Source organism: Herpailurus yagouaroundi, unplaced genomic scaffold (genome assembly GCF_014898765.1).
Source record: "Herpailurus yagouaroundi ecotype Mexico unplaced genomic scaffold, PumYag 162575, whole genome shotgun sequence".
NCBI lineage: Eukaryota > Metazoa > Chordata > Mammalia > Carnivora > Felidae > Herpailurus > Herpailurus yagouaroundi.
In genome coordinates, this window is record NW_024423296.1 from 14,489 (window position 1) to 35,478 (window position 20,990).

At 47.1% G+C, this 20,990-nt stretch overlaps 1 protein-coding gene across 1 annotated transcript; it reads left to right on the top strand.

Moving 5' to 3' along the window:
• The first annotated feature begins 6,280 nt into the window (after positions 1 to 6,280).
• Positions 6,281 to 20,186, top strand: LOC121026861 (inactive pancreatic lipase-related protein 1). The gene is made up of 13 exons (XM_040469669.1): positions 6,281 to 6,340; positions 6,462 to 6,510; positions 7,118 to 7,272; positions 7,793 to 7,918; positions 9,512 to 9,646; positions 11,050 to 11,158; positions 12,659 to 12,778; positions 12,882 to 13,001; positions 14,451 to 14,569; positions 15,309 to 15,438; positions 17,602 to 17,710; positions 18,328 to 18,495; positions 20,069 to 20,186. The coding sequence occupies exons 2-13, from the start codon at positions 6,462 to 6,464 to the stop codon at positions 20,130 to 20,132; spliced, it is 1,404 nt and encodes a 467-aa protein (XP_040325603.1). The 5' UTR covers positions 6,281 to 6,340; the 3' UTR covers positions 20,133 to 20,186.
• Positions 20,187 to 20,990: the final 804 nt, after the last annotated feature.

Sequence of the window (20,990 nt, forward strand, 5' to 3'; positions counted from 1 at the left end):
AGCATCCCACCTTGTTCCTTTTCAGGTTTCTCTGGAAGTGATGCCAGCTTGGTCATTTCCTCATTAGAACTAAAATTAAGTACATTATTTAATTTAACAAACAGTCATGGAATCGCCATTACCATATTTCAGACATTGGTCTTGGCACTAAGGATGTGAAATAAATAACACATTCCTCACCTGGCCAGGAGCTTATAGTCTGGTGAGGGAACTGGACAGGGAAAGAGTTATAAAGCAGTGTCAGAAAGTATGAGGTGCTTTGGGAAGACAGAGAAGTTGGGGAGAGAGGCTGAGGGAAGGGGTAGGAAGGAGAAAGCCTTCATAAAGTAGGTAAGACAGGGGGTTCAGACTTTGGGGCATAATGCTCTCCAAGGGACACCAGGATCTGTGTGGCCCCAGACTTTTTGTTAGCCCACACGAACTGATGGGACCTACCGATGGGTTTGGGGAGGACTGGGGAATTCTGGGCTACACTCAGCAGCTGAGTTCACATCCCACAGACAGGGCATCTCTGATTTAAAAAAATAAAAAGAAGTCAAGAGTTGACTGATGATAAGGCAAAACCTTACATCCAGTTCCATTACAACAACACACAAGGACAAATTCTTCCAGTACAAGGAATGTTTAGCAATGTGGTTCAGTTGATGTGTGTGAGTGTCCAGACTATAGAAAAGACTTAGAAAACAGCTTTCTCAGGACCAAAACCTCTTTGGACTTAAAGGGTTCTGAAAACCCAGTTTGAACCAACCCTTCTCTTCAGAAGATTATTCCCTTACAAGATGACAAGGTATCAGTACATTCTGAATTTGAGATTGAAGGAGAAAATAAGTACAGAGCTTAGTGGCTGGATAAAACAGCTATTTGGCTCCACCTGGACATGTGGACATGTGGACATGCCAGATGATAGCTGGCAACTTCAGTCTTTACTCTGTGACCTTCAAAGACCATACACAATGAAGACAAGAAAACTGTCTGGTAGAAATGAAGTCATAGTTTCCAAAGATATCTCTAGATTTGTGCACATATGAACCCTGCCTAATTCCCTCAAGATCTAAGTTCATTCAGTATACATGATTTCAGTTGTCAATGTTGTTTAAAGAAATCTTTCTATCGGCTTCAGAATGGATTAATTAGTCAAAGAGACTTTAAAGGCTTAGACCTTCATCTTGCCAGGGGATTAGTCCAATTTAATCCACCAGGGCATTTAATAGGAGCCAGTGCATTAGGGCACAGTGTCTATTGATGATGTGGGAGTTTCCTCACTGTATTAAGAAAGAGTACACCCTCATGTGATGCTGTGTACCCAAGAATGGAGACGGTCAGGCAATGAGAACTGCTCTCTCTCTGATCATTGGCCTGACTGGGCTGGGTTGCTGTACTGGTTAGCTACTGGCTTGTTAAACAGGAGGCATATATTTAAACCCAAATCTCCAGGTTAGCTGGGTACTTCTTCTGTTCTTGGCTGGAATCACTCGTGTGTCTTTGGTCAAAGTAGGTTGAGTCATCAGTGCTGCTAATCTTGGCTAGATCTCTCCCATACTTGGGGTTGGGTGGCTTTGAGCTATTCCAAGATGTTGCTGCCATGACATTTAATGACAAATCAAGTCACACATCTTGCCCAGATGTGGGGAATGTGGGGAAATAGACTCCAGATGTTGATGGAAAGAGCTGTAAGGTCACCTGCAAAAGGCATGAGTGCAGGAGGGGGAGGGGCCGAAGAATTGTGACCATTCACAATCCATCTATCGCCATCTCCAACCTGTTTGTCAACCTTGCAGAAGTCTGGAGGCAGGTCAGGTGTCAGAAGGGTTTTCCTAACAATGGGTCAGGCTGACCTTGTCTCTGGAATTCTTATACTGCCTTGTCCTCACTGCTGTTGTCAGAATTGAGGGCGCCTTTTTAGTTCACGCGCTTTGACTTTTGCAGAAAGCAAAGCGCTCCAATGCAGTACGCCTCATCTTAAACAACCAATGCTGATGAACACAGGGTTGCTTCTCCTTATCTCTAAAACAAGACAACAGTCCTGATACGATTTTCTGCTCAGCCCTGATACGATGATGACTCCACAGTCATCATTCACTCTCGGTAGTTCATAAAGATCAAGACTTTAAGGTTGGACAAATACAAAAAATACTTTTAAAGAAATCTCCCAGCTACCTTCACTGAGCCACGGACTGCACTTTTGTACACACTGAGTAGAGTCAGCTGATTCAGGATGGTTATTTTATTACTGTGGAACCACACACCTCTTGCAGCGGCTGCCCAGCTCACAACCACGCCTCCACGTCTGGGAGCACAGGGATGGGTCCCCTTGGCCAGGAACACCCAACAGGATCCAGTTCCCATTGCTAATTAATCGAGAGACAGCGTCTGACCTAACCAGGCCAATTGTCTGCTAAATAAAAATTCTTGGCTGAGACGCACACAGCCTGAAGCTCTATCAGGTCCAAAGCAGAAGGGATCTGAGAACAACCGGCTGAGGTCTCTAGGGTGGTCCCATTTGGGGGACTTCCCTAGGTCTCATGGTTTAACAACTTCATGGATTCCATGAGATGCCCCCAATATTTTTCCAATAAATCCCTCCTTTAAAATTTTTTTTGGCTAGCCAGAATTGATTTCTGTTGCTTGCAACCAAAAGAATAACTAGCATACCCCTAAAAGTTGCCTGTTGAAATAGCTCATGGTCTGTACTTCACTATTGTTTCAGGATTGGGGTGGGGAGAGTAGCGAACACACACAGGGATTCCGGATAACGGGGCTATCAGAGCATAGAAACCTGGGGCAGCAACCTCTAGCAACATGTGAAATGCATGTATCTTTTAACCCTTAAATTCCACTTGTAGGAATTTATCCCACAGCTACACCATCCATCCAGGTGACTAATGTATAAGAATACTCACTGAGGCATTGTGCTCAGTAGTTAAAGACTGAAAACAACCAAATGTTCATCAGAAGAGGACTGATTAAGGAGATATCCAAATATTAGAATACTGTGCAGCTGGAAAAAAGATTGGAGTACATCTAGATGCACTGATAAGGAATGATTTTTAAGACTACAGAAAATTTTTCAGAATCAGGTTGCAAAATAGTGTGTAGTATTATATTAACCATTTATATATATATTTTTTAACTTTTTAATGTTTATTTTTGAGGAAGAGAGAGAGAGACAGACAGAGCATGAGCAGGGTAGGGGCAGAGAGAGAGAGGGAGGCACAGAATCCAAAGCAGGCTCCAGGCTCCGAGCTGTCAGCACAGAGCCCAATGCAGGGCTCAAACCCACAAACCGCGAGATCATGACCTGAGCCAAAGTCAGACGCTTAACCGACTCAGCCACCCAGGTGCCCCAATCATTTATATTTTTAAAAAATATATAATATGTATATACATAATACAGGGAATATCTCTGGAATGACACAAAGATCTGGTAAAGGAAACATTTTTAACTTTGTACCATATCAGATGTGTAGAAGCATATATTACCTGTATACAAACAGGAGTGAAATAAAGTTTTTTTAAGAAGGAAACCCCCTTGTCCCCGAATGCCCGTGCCCCTATCCTCCAGTGCTGGAGAGCCAGCACTCACTGCCACCACCAGACTCACGTGGCTGCCGCAGATGAAACCCTCCAGTCCTGCCTGGAGGACTCCTAAGTCAATCCTGATCACCCTGAGGCAGTCTCAACCATCGACTCTGAAGCAGGGGCCTTTCCCTTGGGGTGAGCATGGCACCCACAGGGGAACTGCCAGTGAGGTAAGCTCAGGGGGAATGGGCTTGGGGGCCCGACCCCCAGGGAAATCGTGGCAGATCATGTGATGGCTATTGTTCCTAAATCTAAGCAGATACATCTTTTCTCCCTGCTTCTCTGAAGAGCAACATGTCTGTCTTTCCACCTCCTTTAAGCAGGGCCCTATCACCTTTCTCCAGCCCTGAAATTCACTCTCAGAATAAGGTAAAATGCCAACCAAGTCCATTCATATGTATATTGGTTCTTCCGTTAATACATAACCACTTCAGTGGCAGGCATGGTTCTAGAGGCTAGAGGGATAGCAGTGGCCAAAACCGATGAGGTCTCTGTCCTCACAGAATTGCATTCCAAGGTGGGAAAAGTATGATTGCAAAAATAAATAAATAGATAGATAAATAAACAAACAGATAAATAAGATGATTATAACTTGTGATAAGTGATCTAAAAGAAAACACATAAGGTGCTAGGGAACTGGGGTCTGGGGTTGGGTAGGAGGCTGGCAGTGGAGGGGCTCAGGGCTGTTCAACAGTGGCCTCACTGATGAGGTGACATTTAAACTAATTGGTGGTTGGGGCGCCTGGGTGGTGCAGTCGGTTAAGCGTCTGACTTCATCCAGGTCACGATCTAGCGGTCCGGGAGTTCGAGCCCCGTGTCGGGCTCTGGGCTGATGGCTCGGAGCCTGGAGCCTGTTTCCGATTCTGTGTCTCCCTCTCTCTCTGCCCCTCCCCCGTTCATGCTCTGTCTCTCTCTGTCCCAAAAATAAATAAACGTTGAAAAAAAAAATTTTTTTAACTAATTGGTGGTTGACAAGAAGAAGCCAGCCCAGTGGAGGTCTAGGGAGGAGAGTTTCAGGGCATGGGAAAAGTAAGTGTGAAGACCTTAAGGTAGGAGAGGCTTTGGCATGTTCAATGGAGGCCAGTGTGGCCACGTGTGGAGGTTAAAGTGAACAGCTGCAAGAGAAGAGGTCCAGGAAGCGGACAAGGTCACCTGACATCCACCAACGAATGTACCTATTCATCCACCATTAGATTCTCACTAATCTTTTCACCGCAGTGTCAAAGAAAAGCATAAATGCCTTTGACTTCACCACAGTCTGTAAATTGCATCTTTCCAGACCATATGAGCAGACTTCCAAAGTTTAAACATCTCATCACTTAGGCCAGTCGTACAACTCAAGTCTGACATTTTGGGGGACAGTTTATTTTCTACTTCAACTTATTCTCTGTAAGTGTTTCCCTTAGTCTATGTGGATGATGCTCAACAGATTGACAGACAACTTGCTCAGATTCACCAAATATTCAGCAACTCCTTATTTTGCTTTGTATGGTCTGAATCCGAATCCCATCTCATCACTCATTTCCTGTGTGGCTTTATCAGAATGAAGCAATTCATTTATCGCTCCATGCCTCAGTTTCCACACTCATAAAGGCGGGGCAGGGGGTGGGCAAATGATGGTCCCCACTCCATGAGGTTGTTGTAAGGCTTAAATGAGGTAATACACGTAAAAGGCTCTGACTACACGTAGCAAGCCTCAGTAACTATTGGCTCCTATTCTTTATGACCCCAGAGAAAGTCTTTTACATTTCAACAGGAAGGCCCTTCAACCTGTCTTCCAGCATTTTGGCTATTCACAAAGGGCATGAATTTTGACATTGAGGCATATTCGACTTGGGACTAGAGTAGGGCGCCCGTGGTGTTTGCGCCGTGAAGGCTTATCTGCCTGTTGTGTGAACTGGCGGGGCTGTTCACAGATGCACGGGTCTGTGGGTCATTCATGCTGGCCTCACAGGGGCCTAGTCTCATAGGACAGGTGTGCAAACTTCGGAGAGTCTGGGGAAACTCTGTAGACGTGACACGGTCTGATGACGTGGGCTTTTAGAGGCTCCTGAACCTGGCTCTTCAAAATTTTGTAATAAACTTCTGTTGTTTGAAACCATTATATTTTGCATTGATTCATTACCTAGGACTTGATAATTGGAACAGGCAGTTAATGCGGGACTGTGTTCATAGGCTACTGTGGAGGGTGCTGAATCCGTCTCCAAAACTCATGCACTCGGGTATCAGACTGCCAGAGACAGAGAGATCGGTAGAGAGAGACAAAGAGACAGGGAGACAGAAAGAGAGTTCTTGATCAGAATTTCCCTTTATTTCAGCTATATGAGGGCGGGAGCGGGGGGAGCATTTCCATTTATTCTAATTGACGAATACTACCCTCCATTATTAGAGTTTGCTGCTGTGTCCTTCCCGGGACTTGTAAACTACTTGGTGATAAAATAGAAAATTGGAAAGTGGGGCCCTCTAGGCTCATAATTACATGCACAGGTACACGGGTACAAAGTGAGGGGAATTTTCACCCCCTTGTAATCAAGCATTCCTTCATCTTCCCAGACTCGTAAGGAGGTTTGACTACTATAATTAATCTTGTTTTGTGTATTTGTGCAGATTAAAATATTAAGTGCACACAGCCTGTTCTATTATCACCTGCTGTTTCCTTGAAGCAGGATCCAAATGATAAGGCTCCGGTATAAAAAAAAAAAAACAAAAACCAGCCTGGGTACTAGATGGAGAGGGAGGGACGCCTGGAACATCCCACAGGGTAAGTTACCTTGGCCTTCCTCCCGCCGGCTGTTGAAGCAGCCAGACCTGACTTCCTCCAAGTCTGTGCCCGTTGCTCTGGTTAGGTTTGGTGAGGCTGAGAATGTCTGGATTTATTGTAGATGGTGAACATGTGGACAGTCGCACTTTTTCTGCTGGGAGCAGTCACAGGTAGGAAACCATCACACCTGCCCCACGGGAAGGGCTTAAATGCAGCATCTCAGCACCGGCCAGAGAAAGCCTTGCCCACGGCAGTGAGTGGTTCCAGACAACTCTGAGGGTCCAGAGAGCCGTGGGGTTGGGGGTGGGGGCGGGGTGGGGGTGGAGGTGGTCAACACTCTGCCTGGGAGACAAGGCAGTTTGAGGGGACCCCACTTCAGAGCATCTCTCCACCGGCCTGTCTTCACGTCCAGGTACTTTAGACTAGACTCTCGTAGGTAAAGCATTAAACACCTGCCTGGGTTAACAGATTGACTTATCAGTGCGTGTTATCACGTTAGTCGAATAAGTATATCTGAAGAGCTGGGGATGGGACACAGAACTTCTAAGTTTTGATGGTGGTTCTAAGCGGCGGCACAGCTGGTGACTCTATGGCTGACCAGAAGATGGCACTGGGGGTAAGGAGAGAGTGGGTGGGGAGAGGCAGGGTGTCTCCATTCTTCAGACTGTCTCCGGGCAGAGCAGTGAGGACCTGAGAAGCTGAAACACCCCCCACCCTCCCACCCCGGAGCCCAGCCTGGGGAGCTAAGCCGTGAGCACATTCGTCCTTTCTCTACAGCAAAGGAAATTTGCTATGAACACATCGGGTGCTTCTCCGACTCGGAGCCCTGGGCCGGGACTGCAGCCAGGCCCCTGAAAGTTCTCCCCTGGAGCCCCGAGAAAATTGGCACCCGCTTCCTGCTCTACACCAATGAGAACCCAAACAACTTTCAGGTGAGACTTGGTCGTTTCAACATCATTGTGACTGGGAGAGGGGTTGTGCCCACCCCGCAGACTAGAAGGTTCTTGTGTCTGTCCCCTCCTCCTCCACCATGCTCTGTCCCACTTTATCCCTCCAGCTGCCCCCGCCCTCCAGGCCTAGCCAGACCCACACAGAGTAGGTTTTCTGTAAAATGTTGGCTCCAATGAATGAATGGTTCACATTTGCCGGAACCTCTAACTGGTTATGTGATTCTGGTCTGGGGCAAAGCTTCCCATCTACCAAGAACCCTGTGGAGGTAAGACTGTGGGCTACGATTCAGCCCCAGTGGAGACAGTAATTCCTGACTGGCCGGGGTCAGAGTGATCAGTGCAGGCAGGAAAATGAGAGTCAGGGTGGGCTTCCTGGAAGAGGTGGCTTTTGTGCTAAGGTTTGAAAGATTAAGGCATCAGAACAAGCAGAAATGGAGAAGGAGAGGCAGGCCTGAATGGCCAGGCTACAAAAACATGCAACCCCTTTCTGCTTTTGTCACAGACTCTCCTTCCCTCTGACCCATCAACAATTGAAGCATCAAATTTTCAAACAAACAGGAAGACCCGGTTCATCATCCACGGCTTCATAGACAAGGGAGAAGAGAGCTGGCTTTTGGAGATGTGCAAGGTAGGGCCGGCTCCCAGCCCCATGGTCTGCCCTGTCCCCGGCAGCAAGCCTTTCAGAAAGCACAGCAGATAAGCTTGGAGACAGGAAATCCCTACACACAAGTTAACTTCAGGCAATTAAAATGATTCTCTTTAAGATAGTAAGAATTCACGTCCACATTTCCGGACGCCATCTGTAGCCTGGAGCAGTGGCCTTGGCTACGTGGGCAAACACCTGCACCATCTTATTTCTGGCTAAATCAAAGCCAAAGGTCTGCTTCCGTTTTTAGTGAGGGCACTTTGTGTTCCTGCGCATGAGGGATTGTGTTCTTTTTGTCCAAGTCTCTCCCACGTCCCTGCGATGATGTGTTGCTACAACCATTTATTTGGGAAATGGAGAACTAAGGTGCACCAGGAGACCGAATTACAGAACAGAAAGTGTCAAAACTATATGTAACACAGCGTCTATTGGCTAGAAGGACAGACAACAGAAGAACACGCACGTGCACACACACGCGCACACACGTGCACAGGCATACACCCACAAACACATAATAATACACCGTCACCCTTTCTTTTTACCTAGACGCTGATTCCATCCATTTTTCTGATGCCTAAGAGTTTACCCGAGCAGCCTGTCCTCCACACACACATTAATAATTCTGACCTATCACGTCAACGGGAGAAGTTACAAACCTAGAAAATTACAGTCATTCTGCATTTGGCCTTGATTTGCCAGGCACTTAACTATTCTGTTCCATCAGAACAACTATAAACTGTATCTTACAGTGTGAGATATAGTTTATACTCCAAATTCCTCGGGGCTGTAAGAGATTCCTCAGGGTTGTTTTAAAAATAAAGGTCCTGAGAAAAAACTCTTGGTGTCTCTGTGTGCGTGGTCACACATATTAGTATCACAGATGTGACAAATTTGAAGTGGGCTTTAAATTTATAGAACCGTTTTCAACTCAAGCTGGCCTATGTACTACCTGGCAGAATGTCTAAGGCTCCATCCATTTCCTTGACCTCCTGGAAGTTTTCAGAATTCTTCAATCTCTTTTTAAGTCAGCTGCAGTTTTATTTTGCAAATATCTGCGGTGTGTGTTTCCTCCATGAAATACTGTGCTATCCTGACTGTAGACGCTTAGTAAATGCCCAGCAGGCAGGGGTGAAGGCAAGTCTGGTTATTGGCAGGGATGTCAAGAGGCCAAGAGGAGGGCTGGAGGTCAAATCCACAAGGTCATTTGGACACTGGCCATCAGAGACGGCACTGGAGACCTTTCCTCTTCAAAACAGGGCTCTTCTGAGGACGCAGTTGCTCCCCCACATACCTAATCAACTTTACCGAATTTGGTCAAAGAAAACCAGAGAGGGGCCAGCTTTTAATTAACCTGCAAGCTAGAGAGGGAATAGGTTTGCCTTGCCCATCGCCTTTGCCCTGAGGGATGACTCCTAATCGACAACAAGGTTCCTAACAAAGCCCAGTTTGTCTCAGCGCCCCAGCGAGGAAAAGACAGAATGACCAGTAGTAAGTGCGAGTGACCATTGCGGAGCCCTGGTTAGACGGGGTTTTGCGCGCCCCTATGATAACATCCTGGTGTCTTTCCAACACCAGAACATGTTCGCGGTGGAGGAGGTGAACTGCATCTGCGTGGACTGGAAGAAAGGCTCCCAGACCACGTACACACAGGCCGCCAACAACGTGCGGGTGGTGGGTGCCCAGGTGGCCCAGATGATCAGCATGCTCTCGGTGAGTGCGCCGGCCGGGCTGCTGGGGAGGCAGGCGGCGTCCCCGGGTCTCTGTCGGCTAAAGATACAGCTGAGAGTTACAGATTTTGACAAGAAATAGAAAGAATTGTATTTGTCTCGGAATCTCACTTCTAAAACAGTGAAATTTGCCTTAATAAGGACACGGCAGTGGAAGAAAAGTCAGTAATAGCTAACACTTAGGAGACCTCTTCCGTTGACAGATGTGAAAACTAAGGATGTTTATGAACATCTTCCATTGACAGATGTGAAAACTAAGGCCCAGAGAGGTCAAAGAGTTTGTCCCCCAAAATCATAGCACAGGGGAATACAAGAGCTGTCTAGTGCCAGGGGCCCCCCACTACACCGGGTGGTCTCTGTGTGGGGCAAACAAGGCATTCGCAAGGAGCACCAAATGGACCCCGAGGGCAGCAGGTGCGATTGGCAGGTACCAACGCCACGGCCCTGTTGGTGGCCCTGTTGATGGCAGAGAATTTCGTTTGCCACTGTCAATTCAGCTGTTTCTTCCTACCCGGGTCTTTCATTCTGGCTAACTTGGAGTCTTGAATTCTTTCGGTGAAGGCGCTAACTCTTCATGACTCTATATTCTATCCCAGATAAAGGCCCGAGCTGTTTCTGTCTTATAGTGAAAGGGTCCACAAAAGAACCGATCGGTTCTAACTACTTCTGCACCCCTGCAGAAATTAAAACCTGTGATGTTTGTCCTAGAGGTTCTGAAGATCAGCGAGTATACATGGGCGAACGTCTCTGAGACCTACACGTGCAAACACTCATAGCTGTATGCCACTTGTTCATCCAATATTTGGGGGGGCACAGTGTCAGGAACTCTGCTAAGAGGTCAAGAGGACGGTGAGGTCCCGGGCCCCGGAGGAGCTCATGGTGAAGACTTGAAACGAGAGTAGAGGATGGTCAGGGTTCTAATGGGGGGACTATAGGGCTTAACTGGGAGCACATGCGGGGGCACCGTTTAATCCGGGCTGGGGGACTGGGGGCGTGATAAAGGATGTCTCCCAGGGAGAGACATCTAAGTTGAGAGCTGATGGCTAGGCTGTGTCATGTGAGCTGGACAAGTGGTTGGGGAGTGGACAGCAACATCATCAGACCCACAGATGAGGGAATATGATGTATCCGAGGGCCCGGAAATCCTGCATAGGCTTTGGCTAGAGAAGAATCTAGAAAAATGGGTGTTGAGTAAGGAAAGTTCTGAAACCCTCGTAATGAATTTGGGCTTGATCCTGAGGGCAGTGGGAGCCACAGAAGGTTTTCAACAGAGGGGTAACGACATTAGGTTTACGTGTTACAAAAACCACACATGTAAAACAAAACAAAACGCAACAAAACACCACAGCACAAAAATGTCCTGAAAATGCACTCTTCCCTCTCCAGACAAACTATAGCTACTCTCCTTCCCAAGTCCACCTCATCGGCCACAGCCTGGGAGCCCACGCGGCGGGAGAGGCTGGGAGCAGGACTCCAGGCCTGGGCAGAATTACAGGTAAGGCCCAAGGGGCAGGGCCCCGGGTTTTGTCCCCAGTGACCCCAGAACGTGGTGCAAGCCTGCCGCCCAGACAGAAGCTGGCCCGAAGTAGTCTGTCCCCAAAATGCTCTGCACAGAACATTTTAGGAAGCCCCCAGGAAGCCCCTAGGAAACCCCCAGGAAGTCCATCTTTCTGGAAGGGGAGGTGGTGCTTTTGCTCACCCCCCTTTGCTTCCCCTTGCTTCTCCTGTCTGTCTCCATCCCTCCTCCTTAGATCCACGTTTCTTGGCAGTGTGGGTCGTTCAGCAGGACTGGGCAGCCAGGAAAATGGAGACGAAGGCCCGTGTGAGCGTGTGCAAATGTAATTAAGAATGCACACTGTTATTCCCTTCCCCCTTCTCTTTGAACTCAAAGGCAGAGTGGAACATGAAAATCACGCTTCCAGAGCCTCTATTGGTAGGAGAAACCCAGCCACCAGTGGTGCAGATCACTCTTGCAAGCCAAGCAAAGCCTTCACTTTGTAACAACAACAACAACGACAACAACATACATTATATAATAGAATCATAAGAAAGTAATGCTATGATTATTATTATAGTAAGCATAGATTAAGTGCTTGCTTAGCCCAAATACTATGTAAAGTGCCTTACATTTCCTCACTGAATCCCCAGAACTGAAGAAACAGGCTCAGGAAACTGGATAACTTGCCCTAAATCAGGCAATAAATGAGTGGTGGGGCTGAGATTCTAACCCAGTTCGACTGCCGCGTGGCTCGAGAAAGCCTCTGCTGTCTAAGAGCTCTCCCTTTCATTTTCAACTGGCCTTTTCTGGCCAGCTGCTCTGCCCAAACCTTCAAAGAACTATTGACAAATTCAGGAGCCCTGCCAGGAAGGAAGTATAGTCAGGAGGAAATAATAGTAATCAATATTTTACTGACACACTCATGATGGTATGCCAGCCACTGTGCTAAAAGCTATATACATTATCTCATTTCATCTTATTGTAACCATATCATTACCCGGATTTTATAAATGGGGGAACTGAGGCACAAGAAATAGGTTGAGCAACTCGCCCAAGGTCATGCAACTTGCCCAAGAAATAGCTGAGGAGGGATTTAGAGTCAGGCTGCCTGGTTCCAGAATCTGTGTTCATAAATATGATATCATGCTACTCTATCCCTTTTTTCTTCAAACTTGAGAAGAGGAAAAAGAATGTTAAAGAAGAAAGATCTGCCAAGTACATAGGAGAAAATAATGTGAAAAAAAATCCTTGGTCAGACAAATTTAAATCTCTTAGCTTATCTACCCTTCTTTATCCACGCCACGGGAGCCCTTCTCTAATGAGCAACGTTGAAACTCTAGGTCCCCGTATTCAATATGCAGGGCCATGGCACTGCATGACTTCAGAGTATGGCACCCCTCGAGTTGAGCAATGCACAGCCTGAGCAACTGTACGCCTTGGTCCTGCTGGCACCTACAGCCAGGCCTACTATTCTGCAGCACTGATCATCTCTTTTAGGGTTGGATCCTGTAGAAGCAAGCTTCCAGGGTACTCCTGAAGAGGTTCGGCTCGATCCCTCTGATGCTGACTTCGTTGACGTGATCCATACAGATGCAGCAGCCCTGATCCCATTCCTGGGTGAGCCCAATGACGCTTTAGCTGCAAGCATGCGCAGTTGTGTTGTAACCAAGAGGCATAACCCTGCATTATGAAAAACTCATTGCTCTTCCAAACGTTTCAGGTTTTGGAACAAAACAGCTGTTAGGTCACCTCGACTTCTTCCCCAACGGAGGGGAGGAAATGCCAGGATGCAAGAAGAATGCCCTGTCACAGATCGTGGACCTCGATGGCATCTGGGAAGGTAAAGCCAGAGCAGAGCGAGGCATCACTTCCCTGGGGGGAGCAGTATCTTCCCAGAGCACATCTCAAAAATGAAACGGCTCTTTAAAACAATTTCTCCTTCTAGACCTTATTTCTGAAAAAATATAGCTACGGACTCCTTGTCGTATCTCCGCTCTACTGGTTTTGCACTTCCTTAAAACACCGTCGTGGGTGTCCTGGACTGTGCAAGCCACAAAGAACGACAAAATTGCTCAAAGCCATAACTCCACCAATGAGTTGGCAGCTACCTAACAAAGACAACACATGCCATGAAAGTAAACATCCTAAGAGAATTTTTCTGCCAGTCCCCCCTTGGGAGTCAATGATACGGCTCCAGTTCACGTACAGTATTGTTCAATACTGTAGCCAAAATGACAATGCTCCCCGATCATTTCCACGGCAGAGCCATTTGCCCAATGAGAGTCACCACCCCTGTATGTTGGGTCAGGATGAGAAACAGTCACTGGTAGGAAAGGTGAAGCAGAGAGAGTGCTATTTGGGGTTCTTCTTCACCATTGATGGAGCACACCTGGGCTGAAGGTCATCCTTCAGCGACAGATTTTGGATCTGATGAGGTGAAAAGGACAATGTAGAAGTGAATTTTTCAGCCCAGCTCATCACTTGGAACCACACAGGTTTAAACTGTTAGTGGTCTGACCAAATCTAAAGAGTAAAGATTCTTACTGAATTCGATCAAAATGGCAGGTATGTATGACATCGAAGCAAATATTAAGAATGCAGATGTATGTGTTTTTCTCTTATGAGCGTTTCCATGGAAAGGGTAGCCCAAACTCTCTCTCGGTAATAGCCAAGCAAGTTTGGGTCATATCTAGAAGGTATACTGTGACCTCTGTCACCTGGCAGGAGCTGTGGGGGCCAAGGAAAGTTATTAAGAAAGAAAAAAAAGAGCCAACTCAAGCGAACCGAGCCTCCTTTTTATTTGCCTAAACACAGCATGAAAATGTCCGTGCTCTGGTGTCATCATGTCTAGGAGGTCACCTCACATCTGGCTGTGTCTTCAAGGACCTCTAGCCTAGTGCCTGGGACACAGGAAGGCACAATGGTTAGCAGCATAGGCTCAAGCACCAGACGGGCTTGGGTTTAATTGCCAGTTCTGCCACTAACTGGCTGCAATCCGTACATCTGAGGCTGTAATCTGTGTATCGCCCGTACTTAGAAATGGTCTGGTACCTACCGCCTAGAAAGGCATTGTTCATAGGAACAATGCACGTAAAGGACTCGGAACACTGCCTCGCTCACAGAAAGCAGCCTCTCTGTGTTCACTGGCATTTATTTTGGACTTACCTTAAGTTGGCTCGATCTTACATTTCTCCAAGTATGGCCCCACTTTGGAACCTCTCCCCTTGGAGAGACAGAAGCCGTCAGCTCCCCAGACCACGTATGTAGATGTCCTCATTTGTTTCCCCAGGGACTCGGGATTTTGTGGCTTGCAATCACCTGAGAAGTTACAAGTATTACTCGGAGAGCATCCTCAACCCCGATGGGTTCGCTTCCTACCCCTGCGCTTCCTACAAGGCCTTTGAGTCTGTAAGCTATTACCCCTTGAGTCCCTCTGTGGGACGGTTGTCCGCTATGTTTGGGATTTGCAGCACCCTCTCACCAGTTTCTGATCATCTCTTACTTGTTTTGCATGGGCCCTCAGAGTTTATGATCCTGTGAAGCAGAGTGGGGGAGAAGGTTAGGCAGGAGGTGACTAAAATTCTAGATGAGTCATGTAGGTGAGGAAGACGCTGGGAAATCAGAACAATCCTTTCAATGATCTAGAAAACTTTCCTGCAGAAGGTGTTGTTTGAATCTGCATAGCATTTGGGAGGAAGAACAGGGCAGAGCAAGGGTGGCAGAACGTAGGAGAGAAGACGTCCTATGCCAGAGAGAAGGAAAGGTGCTCGTTGGCGTTCTAGATGCCAGGCTGGGGGGTTGGGCCTCTGGAATTGGCCACAGCCAGATTTATACCACAGGCCGTGGCAAATGCTACATACAGTCAGGGCTCTTTGTCCCAGAGTTTGGCTGTTAACCACGTAGCAGCACATCATGTGATGGAAGGTGTAATTGACCTATCCTGGAGCCCAGGAATCAGTATTTTCCATCGTGATGTGCAAGAGGCTTGGGAGTCCCAGCCTTGGTGAAGGAAATTTGGAAATCCTTTTTCCCAATCTCCTTCCTGTTACAAGCGAGGAAACTCAGACGGTAGGAGAAGTGCTCCCCCAGATGTGTGGGTCATAAAAAGGCAAATTCACACCTTATGGCTTGATCTGTCTCTTCTTAGAACAAGTGCTTCCCCTGCCCGGATGAAGGCTGCCCACAGATGGGCCACTATGCTGATAAATTTGCTGGCAGGACGAGCGGCGAGCCACAGAAATTCTTCCTGAACACAGGAGACTCCAGCAATTTTGCTCGTGAGTTGTAATTTGACCCTTCTCACCCACGTCGAGAAAGGTTAGCTTCCATTATACAAGAAAGACTTATCTCTCCCCTGGAGTATTTGTGAGCACATCCTGACCATCTTAGCAGAGGGACACATCTACCAAACTATCCCATTTAAGACTCAGCTGAGGATTTACAAAGAGCCTGCATTTCTTCCTTTCTGTGTCTATGCCATGAAATGAGTGGAATGAATGGGAGCGCAGTTCATGAGAAATCGTGACTTGCACATCTCTGTGGCAATTTTTACCACTGAATTCTTTCCACTCCACAGTGCACTGTTCTTTTCTTTTTTCAAGGCTGTGTCATGCACACGACTTCTATTCCTTTATCAAACATTTATTTGGTACCAGCTCTTTGCTGGTCTGGGCCCTTTAAGAAGTCCAGTTCCTATCTCCCCACTTCTCCTTCTCTGTGCCTGTGTCCCCGAAGCCCCATGTAGGGGTCCGTCTCTGGTGGAGGGTGGGCGGGAATCAGGAAGGAGTGATTTCTTTCAAAAATCAGCAGATTTTTGTCATAGGGTAGAGATAGGGCACATTTGGGCCACTCTGTGCCAACCTTCCCTGTGATTGTTCCCTAAGAAGTTGCACTTTAAAAAAAGGCACTGTGTTGGGGCGTCTGGGGGGGCCCAGTCAGTTGGGCGTTCGACTTTGGCTCAGGTCACAATCTCACGGTCTGTGGGTTCAAGTCCCGCGTCGGGCTCTGTGCTGACAGCTCAGAGCCTGGAGCCTGTTTCAGATTCTGTGTCTCCCTCTCTCTCTGCCCCTCCCCTGCTCATGTTCTGCCTCTCTCTCCCTCTCAAAAATAAGTGAACATTAAAAAAAATTTTTTTTAAAAGTCACTGCTTTTATATAAAGACATAAATACAATATATGCCTTATCTAGTTTTTAAAGTCAGACTTATTGAGGTACAATTTATAGACAGCAAAATCCACCCTTTGTAGTATATAGTTCTATGAGTTTTGATAGATGAATAGTCATGTAACCATCTCCACAATCCAGATATAGAACACCTTCATCACCATATATCACCATATATATATATATATATATATATATATATATATACTCACATACATATTTTAAGACAATGGTTAATCAAGCCTTCCAGTGTTGTGATGCATGAAATGCTGGCCCATATTTTAAAACGACAAATTAAACATTTGAAAGCCACATACTCACTCCTCAACTGATACTTCTGTACGAACCACAGACTATGCAGACACTAGGGATGCAGAGATGAGCAAGACGCTCTGTGCATGAAATGCATCACCCAGCGGAGAAGGCGGAAACCGAGCGCGCAGCCCCAGTGTGCTGGGCGTGGCGACTTGCTGCTTGGCAACCTGGGACCGAGGACCTGGCCCTGCCCAGAGGAAGGAACAGGGACAGCATCCCCGGGGATGTGAAGGACAAGTGGGAGCTAGGCAAATGATGTGTGCGTGTTTCAGTACATGCGTGTGTACATGTGTGTGCGCGTGTGGGTGTAGATGTGGATCTGTGGTTGTGTGTGTGTGAGTGAGCGTGTGGTTATAGGTGTGCAGGATGTCCTCACGGGCACTGACACGGCACTGCAGGTGTAGATCTGGGTAACAGCTGAGCCCCGCTCTATGACGGACACGGCCTGGGGCGCTGGGGATGTGCAGGTACGGCACAGTCCCTGCTCTTGAGGTTCTCGCAGGACTACTTTCTTGAGCTACTTTTCCTACCATGGGAACAAGCCCTTGTCCCTTCTCTTTTCACCTGATCTCATAGTGCGGTCCCTCTCGAGCGGAGTTATACAACACAACTTTCTGCGATGATGGAAATGCTCCCTGTTGCCCAAAACGGTAGCCAGTGGCCACGTGTGCCAATTTAACACTAGAAATGTGGCTAGTAAGACTCAGGAATTAATTTTTGGTCTTCTTTAGCGTGAACCTCAATTAAAGCAGCACCTATGGGCAACGTCCCTTTACTGGGCAGTGTAGCTCTGGAGAGGGAATACCACTAGGTACGTACCCCTCCCTATAGCCTATTTGAGTTGTAGATTAGTAGGCTTTCTTATACTTTGATGCCTCGGTGTAAGGGATGACAGGATTCTGAAATTTGGGTCAACTATTTTGCGCATGAATAAATGGAAATCTTTTCTATCCCCTGTGCAGGCTGGAGATACGGAGTTTCTATAACACTGTCTGGAAAAATAGCCACTGGTCAGGTCAAAGTTGCTTTGTTTGGAAATAAGGGAAACACTCACCAATTCGATGTCTTCAAGTAAGTTTCCTTTTTTGGCACCGCATCTCACTTGATGATATACACGGACTTCAAATCCACACAGTGAAATGTTTATCTTCTCTTTCTCAAGTAATTTTAAATTATTTGCTGTATGTATTAAAGTGACTTTCAGACTTCTGCTGACAATTTTCTTTTCTCAATTATAAATCCAGGCAATAGTTTTTTTCTCTTTTGATAGGTCTGTTTTAAAAAATAGATTAAATACACACACACACACACACACACACACACACATATATATATATAATATTACCCCCAGGTGTCATGTTTCCTTATTAGCATAGTAACACATGCATGTTGTGTTAAACTAAGTGAATAACTTATTACTGTACAAATAACTCTTCCAGAAAAAAATATGAAGGAATTATATAGTTTTCTATAAGAACATCGTGAGGAGAAACTAACTTGAGTTTGAGAAAACAACATTCAAACAATAGTTTGAGGCTGCTGCCTTCTCCATTTCTCCATCCTTTATTTGAGAACCAATTTGGAAAAAAATAATTTCATTAATCTCAAGTAGAAAAGAGTGGCATGGTCTTATCTGGTGATTAGAACTTGTTTCTATGCATGGAATGTTTCTATTTCTTTATTTCAAGGGGGATTCTCACACCAGGCTCTACCCATTCTAATCAGTTTGATGCAAAGCTTGATATTGGAACCATTGAGAAAGTCAAGTTTCTTTGGAACAACAACGTGATAAACCCAACCTTCCCCAAAGTGGGTGCAGCCAAGATCACCGTCCAAAAGGGAGAAGAGAAAACAGTGTATGTGTATGTTTGCTGGCTTGTGCCTCAGGGTGTTGGTAGAGATTGGTGTTCGTAAGGGAAACTCACTCCAGAAAGTCAGTCACGGTTCAGCCAGAAAAGCCAAGACAATCTACCCACCTGAGGCCTTTTCTCTGTAGGCAAACAACTGACAGACGAGGTAAAGCATTTCTGTTGGGTGTTCTCAGCCCTAGCTGAGAAGAAGAACACAGGTGCAGGTCACTGCCTTCAAGAAAAACTAAGGTTTTCTGAGGAAAGGCTGTGACTTCCTGCACTTTCTAGAAATGGAACAGATTGTATTCAACGCCCCCCCCCCCGAGGCCCTGAGGCCATTAGCTGCCTTCTGAACCCTCCAGTGGCTTGCGTGTCCCTTCTTCCCCTGTCTGTTGACCCCAGAGGAAATCCATCTTAAGAGAAGCGAGATGTTGGGACATCAGATTTTTTAAAATACAAGAAGATCAAAACCAGCATGGGCGATGGGCTTGGTGTGTGAGGGGCAGGCGATCCCAGACTGCAGATGGCAGGCAGGGCTCGAGGTGCAGAGAACTGGAAATATGATTGCAGATAGAGCTAGGGCAGCAAGACAGGTGAAATACAAAAGAGACCACAGTGAAGACGACAGGTAAAACCAGGCAAAGCCTCAGAGCTCAAAGGCAGCGAGATCCAAGAAGCGCTTGGTTCTTGGAACAACAGTAATGATAGTCACTTATATCTACAATGTTTTTTTTTTTTATCAATTATAAAGCTTTTTCACATTTATGGTCATAAGATGTTGCATTATTAACATGGGATTCTCAGCGATCATGGGAGGGAACTGTGCCTTCTTCAACAAATGAAGATCCCAACACTCAGAGACTCAAGTAACGAGCCCCGTGTCCCCCCCCCCTAGAAAGGAGGGAGTGGGGAGCCCAAAGGGAAAGATCCACTGACCGACTTCAGGCGCAGAAGGCAAGTCAAGGGAGATTTGAACTGTGACTCTGCCATGGACAACGTGGGCTATGGCATCAGAGAGACCTGTATGTGCCTCTTGGTTCTTCCACTTACTGAGAGCGCTCTGTGCCTCAGTTTCCTCTCCCATAACGCAGGACTCCTAGTAATACTTCCTCACACATGTGTTGTGAGGGTGAAGTTTGCACAAGCGAATCAGTCAGTGTTATTGCCTGTAGTAAGAGCTCAGGAGCTGTTATAAGGTTGAATCCAGTCTACAGAGTGGCTCAGTCAAGAGTGAGCCCATCTGGACACCAATGGGCTGTGTTCAAGGAGGACCCATGCTGACTTGTGGAGAAAGAGGCCAGTTAGAGTTCTAGCTGCTGCCTCAATGCCCCACAGTCCTGTCGGACTGAGGCCCCAGAGACCAGGGCCACTCTGAGCAACAGCTGACAGGGGACCTTGTCACAGACACCAGCCACCTGTCTCACGGGAAATCCAAGTTCTCCAGTAACTGGTTGAAGCTACGACCCTAGTGTTTTCCTCATTCCGTGTGAAACCTAAATCGGCAATCATCTTTTCTTAACAACTTAAAACTCCATGTAAAGCTACCCGATGCTTACGAAGCTTTCATTTCTGTCGGCAGGCACAACTTCTGCAGCGAAAGCACTGTGAGAGAAGACGTTCTCCTCACCCTCACGCCCTGTTAAGTCCAGGCACAATCCGGTCACTGCGTTAACACCAATAAAAACCACTGATGCATCGATCTGCTCCGAACGTCTGTCACTGACGTCAGCTGGCCCCGCTGGGGACACTTGGGAATAGACCATTTAAATAAGCCCTGAGCATTTCCATACATTTGGGTTTCTTGCCATTGACTTCTGACCACACCCCCCACCCCTGTTTCCCAGCTTCCTTGGTCCTCACATTCATTCTCTTCTCCTCACCTAAGGGGACGGCATAGAACATCTGGAGTATGAGGTACAGGGGTCTCAGCAGAGCCTTTAACTCTGCCCCTCGTCTTACAGATGAGGAAACTGAGGCCTAGAGAGGGGAGGTAGCTGTTTAAGTAAGGAGTGAATCCCTTTAGGGACTGGGGGTCCATTCCCCTGATTTTGGTTCCAGAGCTCATCCCTGACTCCGTCATCACCTGGAAGGAGCGTGGAAAGACCATGCTATGACGTGGCCTCTTTGTGGTAATAGGCAATAGAGCCCTATCTCCTGGTGAGGTGCCCCAGCAGCCAGAGACGCTGGTGGCATATTTACTGAGCACTGACAGGCTTCCAGCCCCCACTCCTCCTGGACCTCAGCAGGCATCATCTCAGGGCAGAGCTCAGCACTGAGGAGGCATGGCTCCTGAGAGGAGCGCCTGGTGCAGGCCCCCGCTGAGGAAGGACTTTTCGGTCATCCAATCAGCTAGGGCCACCAAGGAGCCCTCAGCCAATCAGGCCTTGCCTCGAATCCCACCCACACAGGTGTTGGTCACCTGGAAGGACAGGGTGTCCTACCCCAATATCATTCCCTGAGGACTTTGCAGGACCAGGAAAGCCACCACCTCCCCTGAGTGG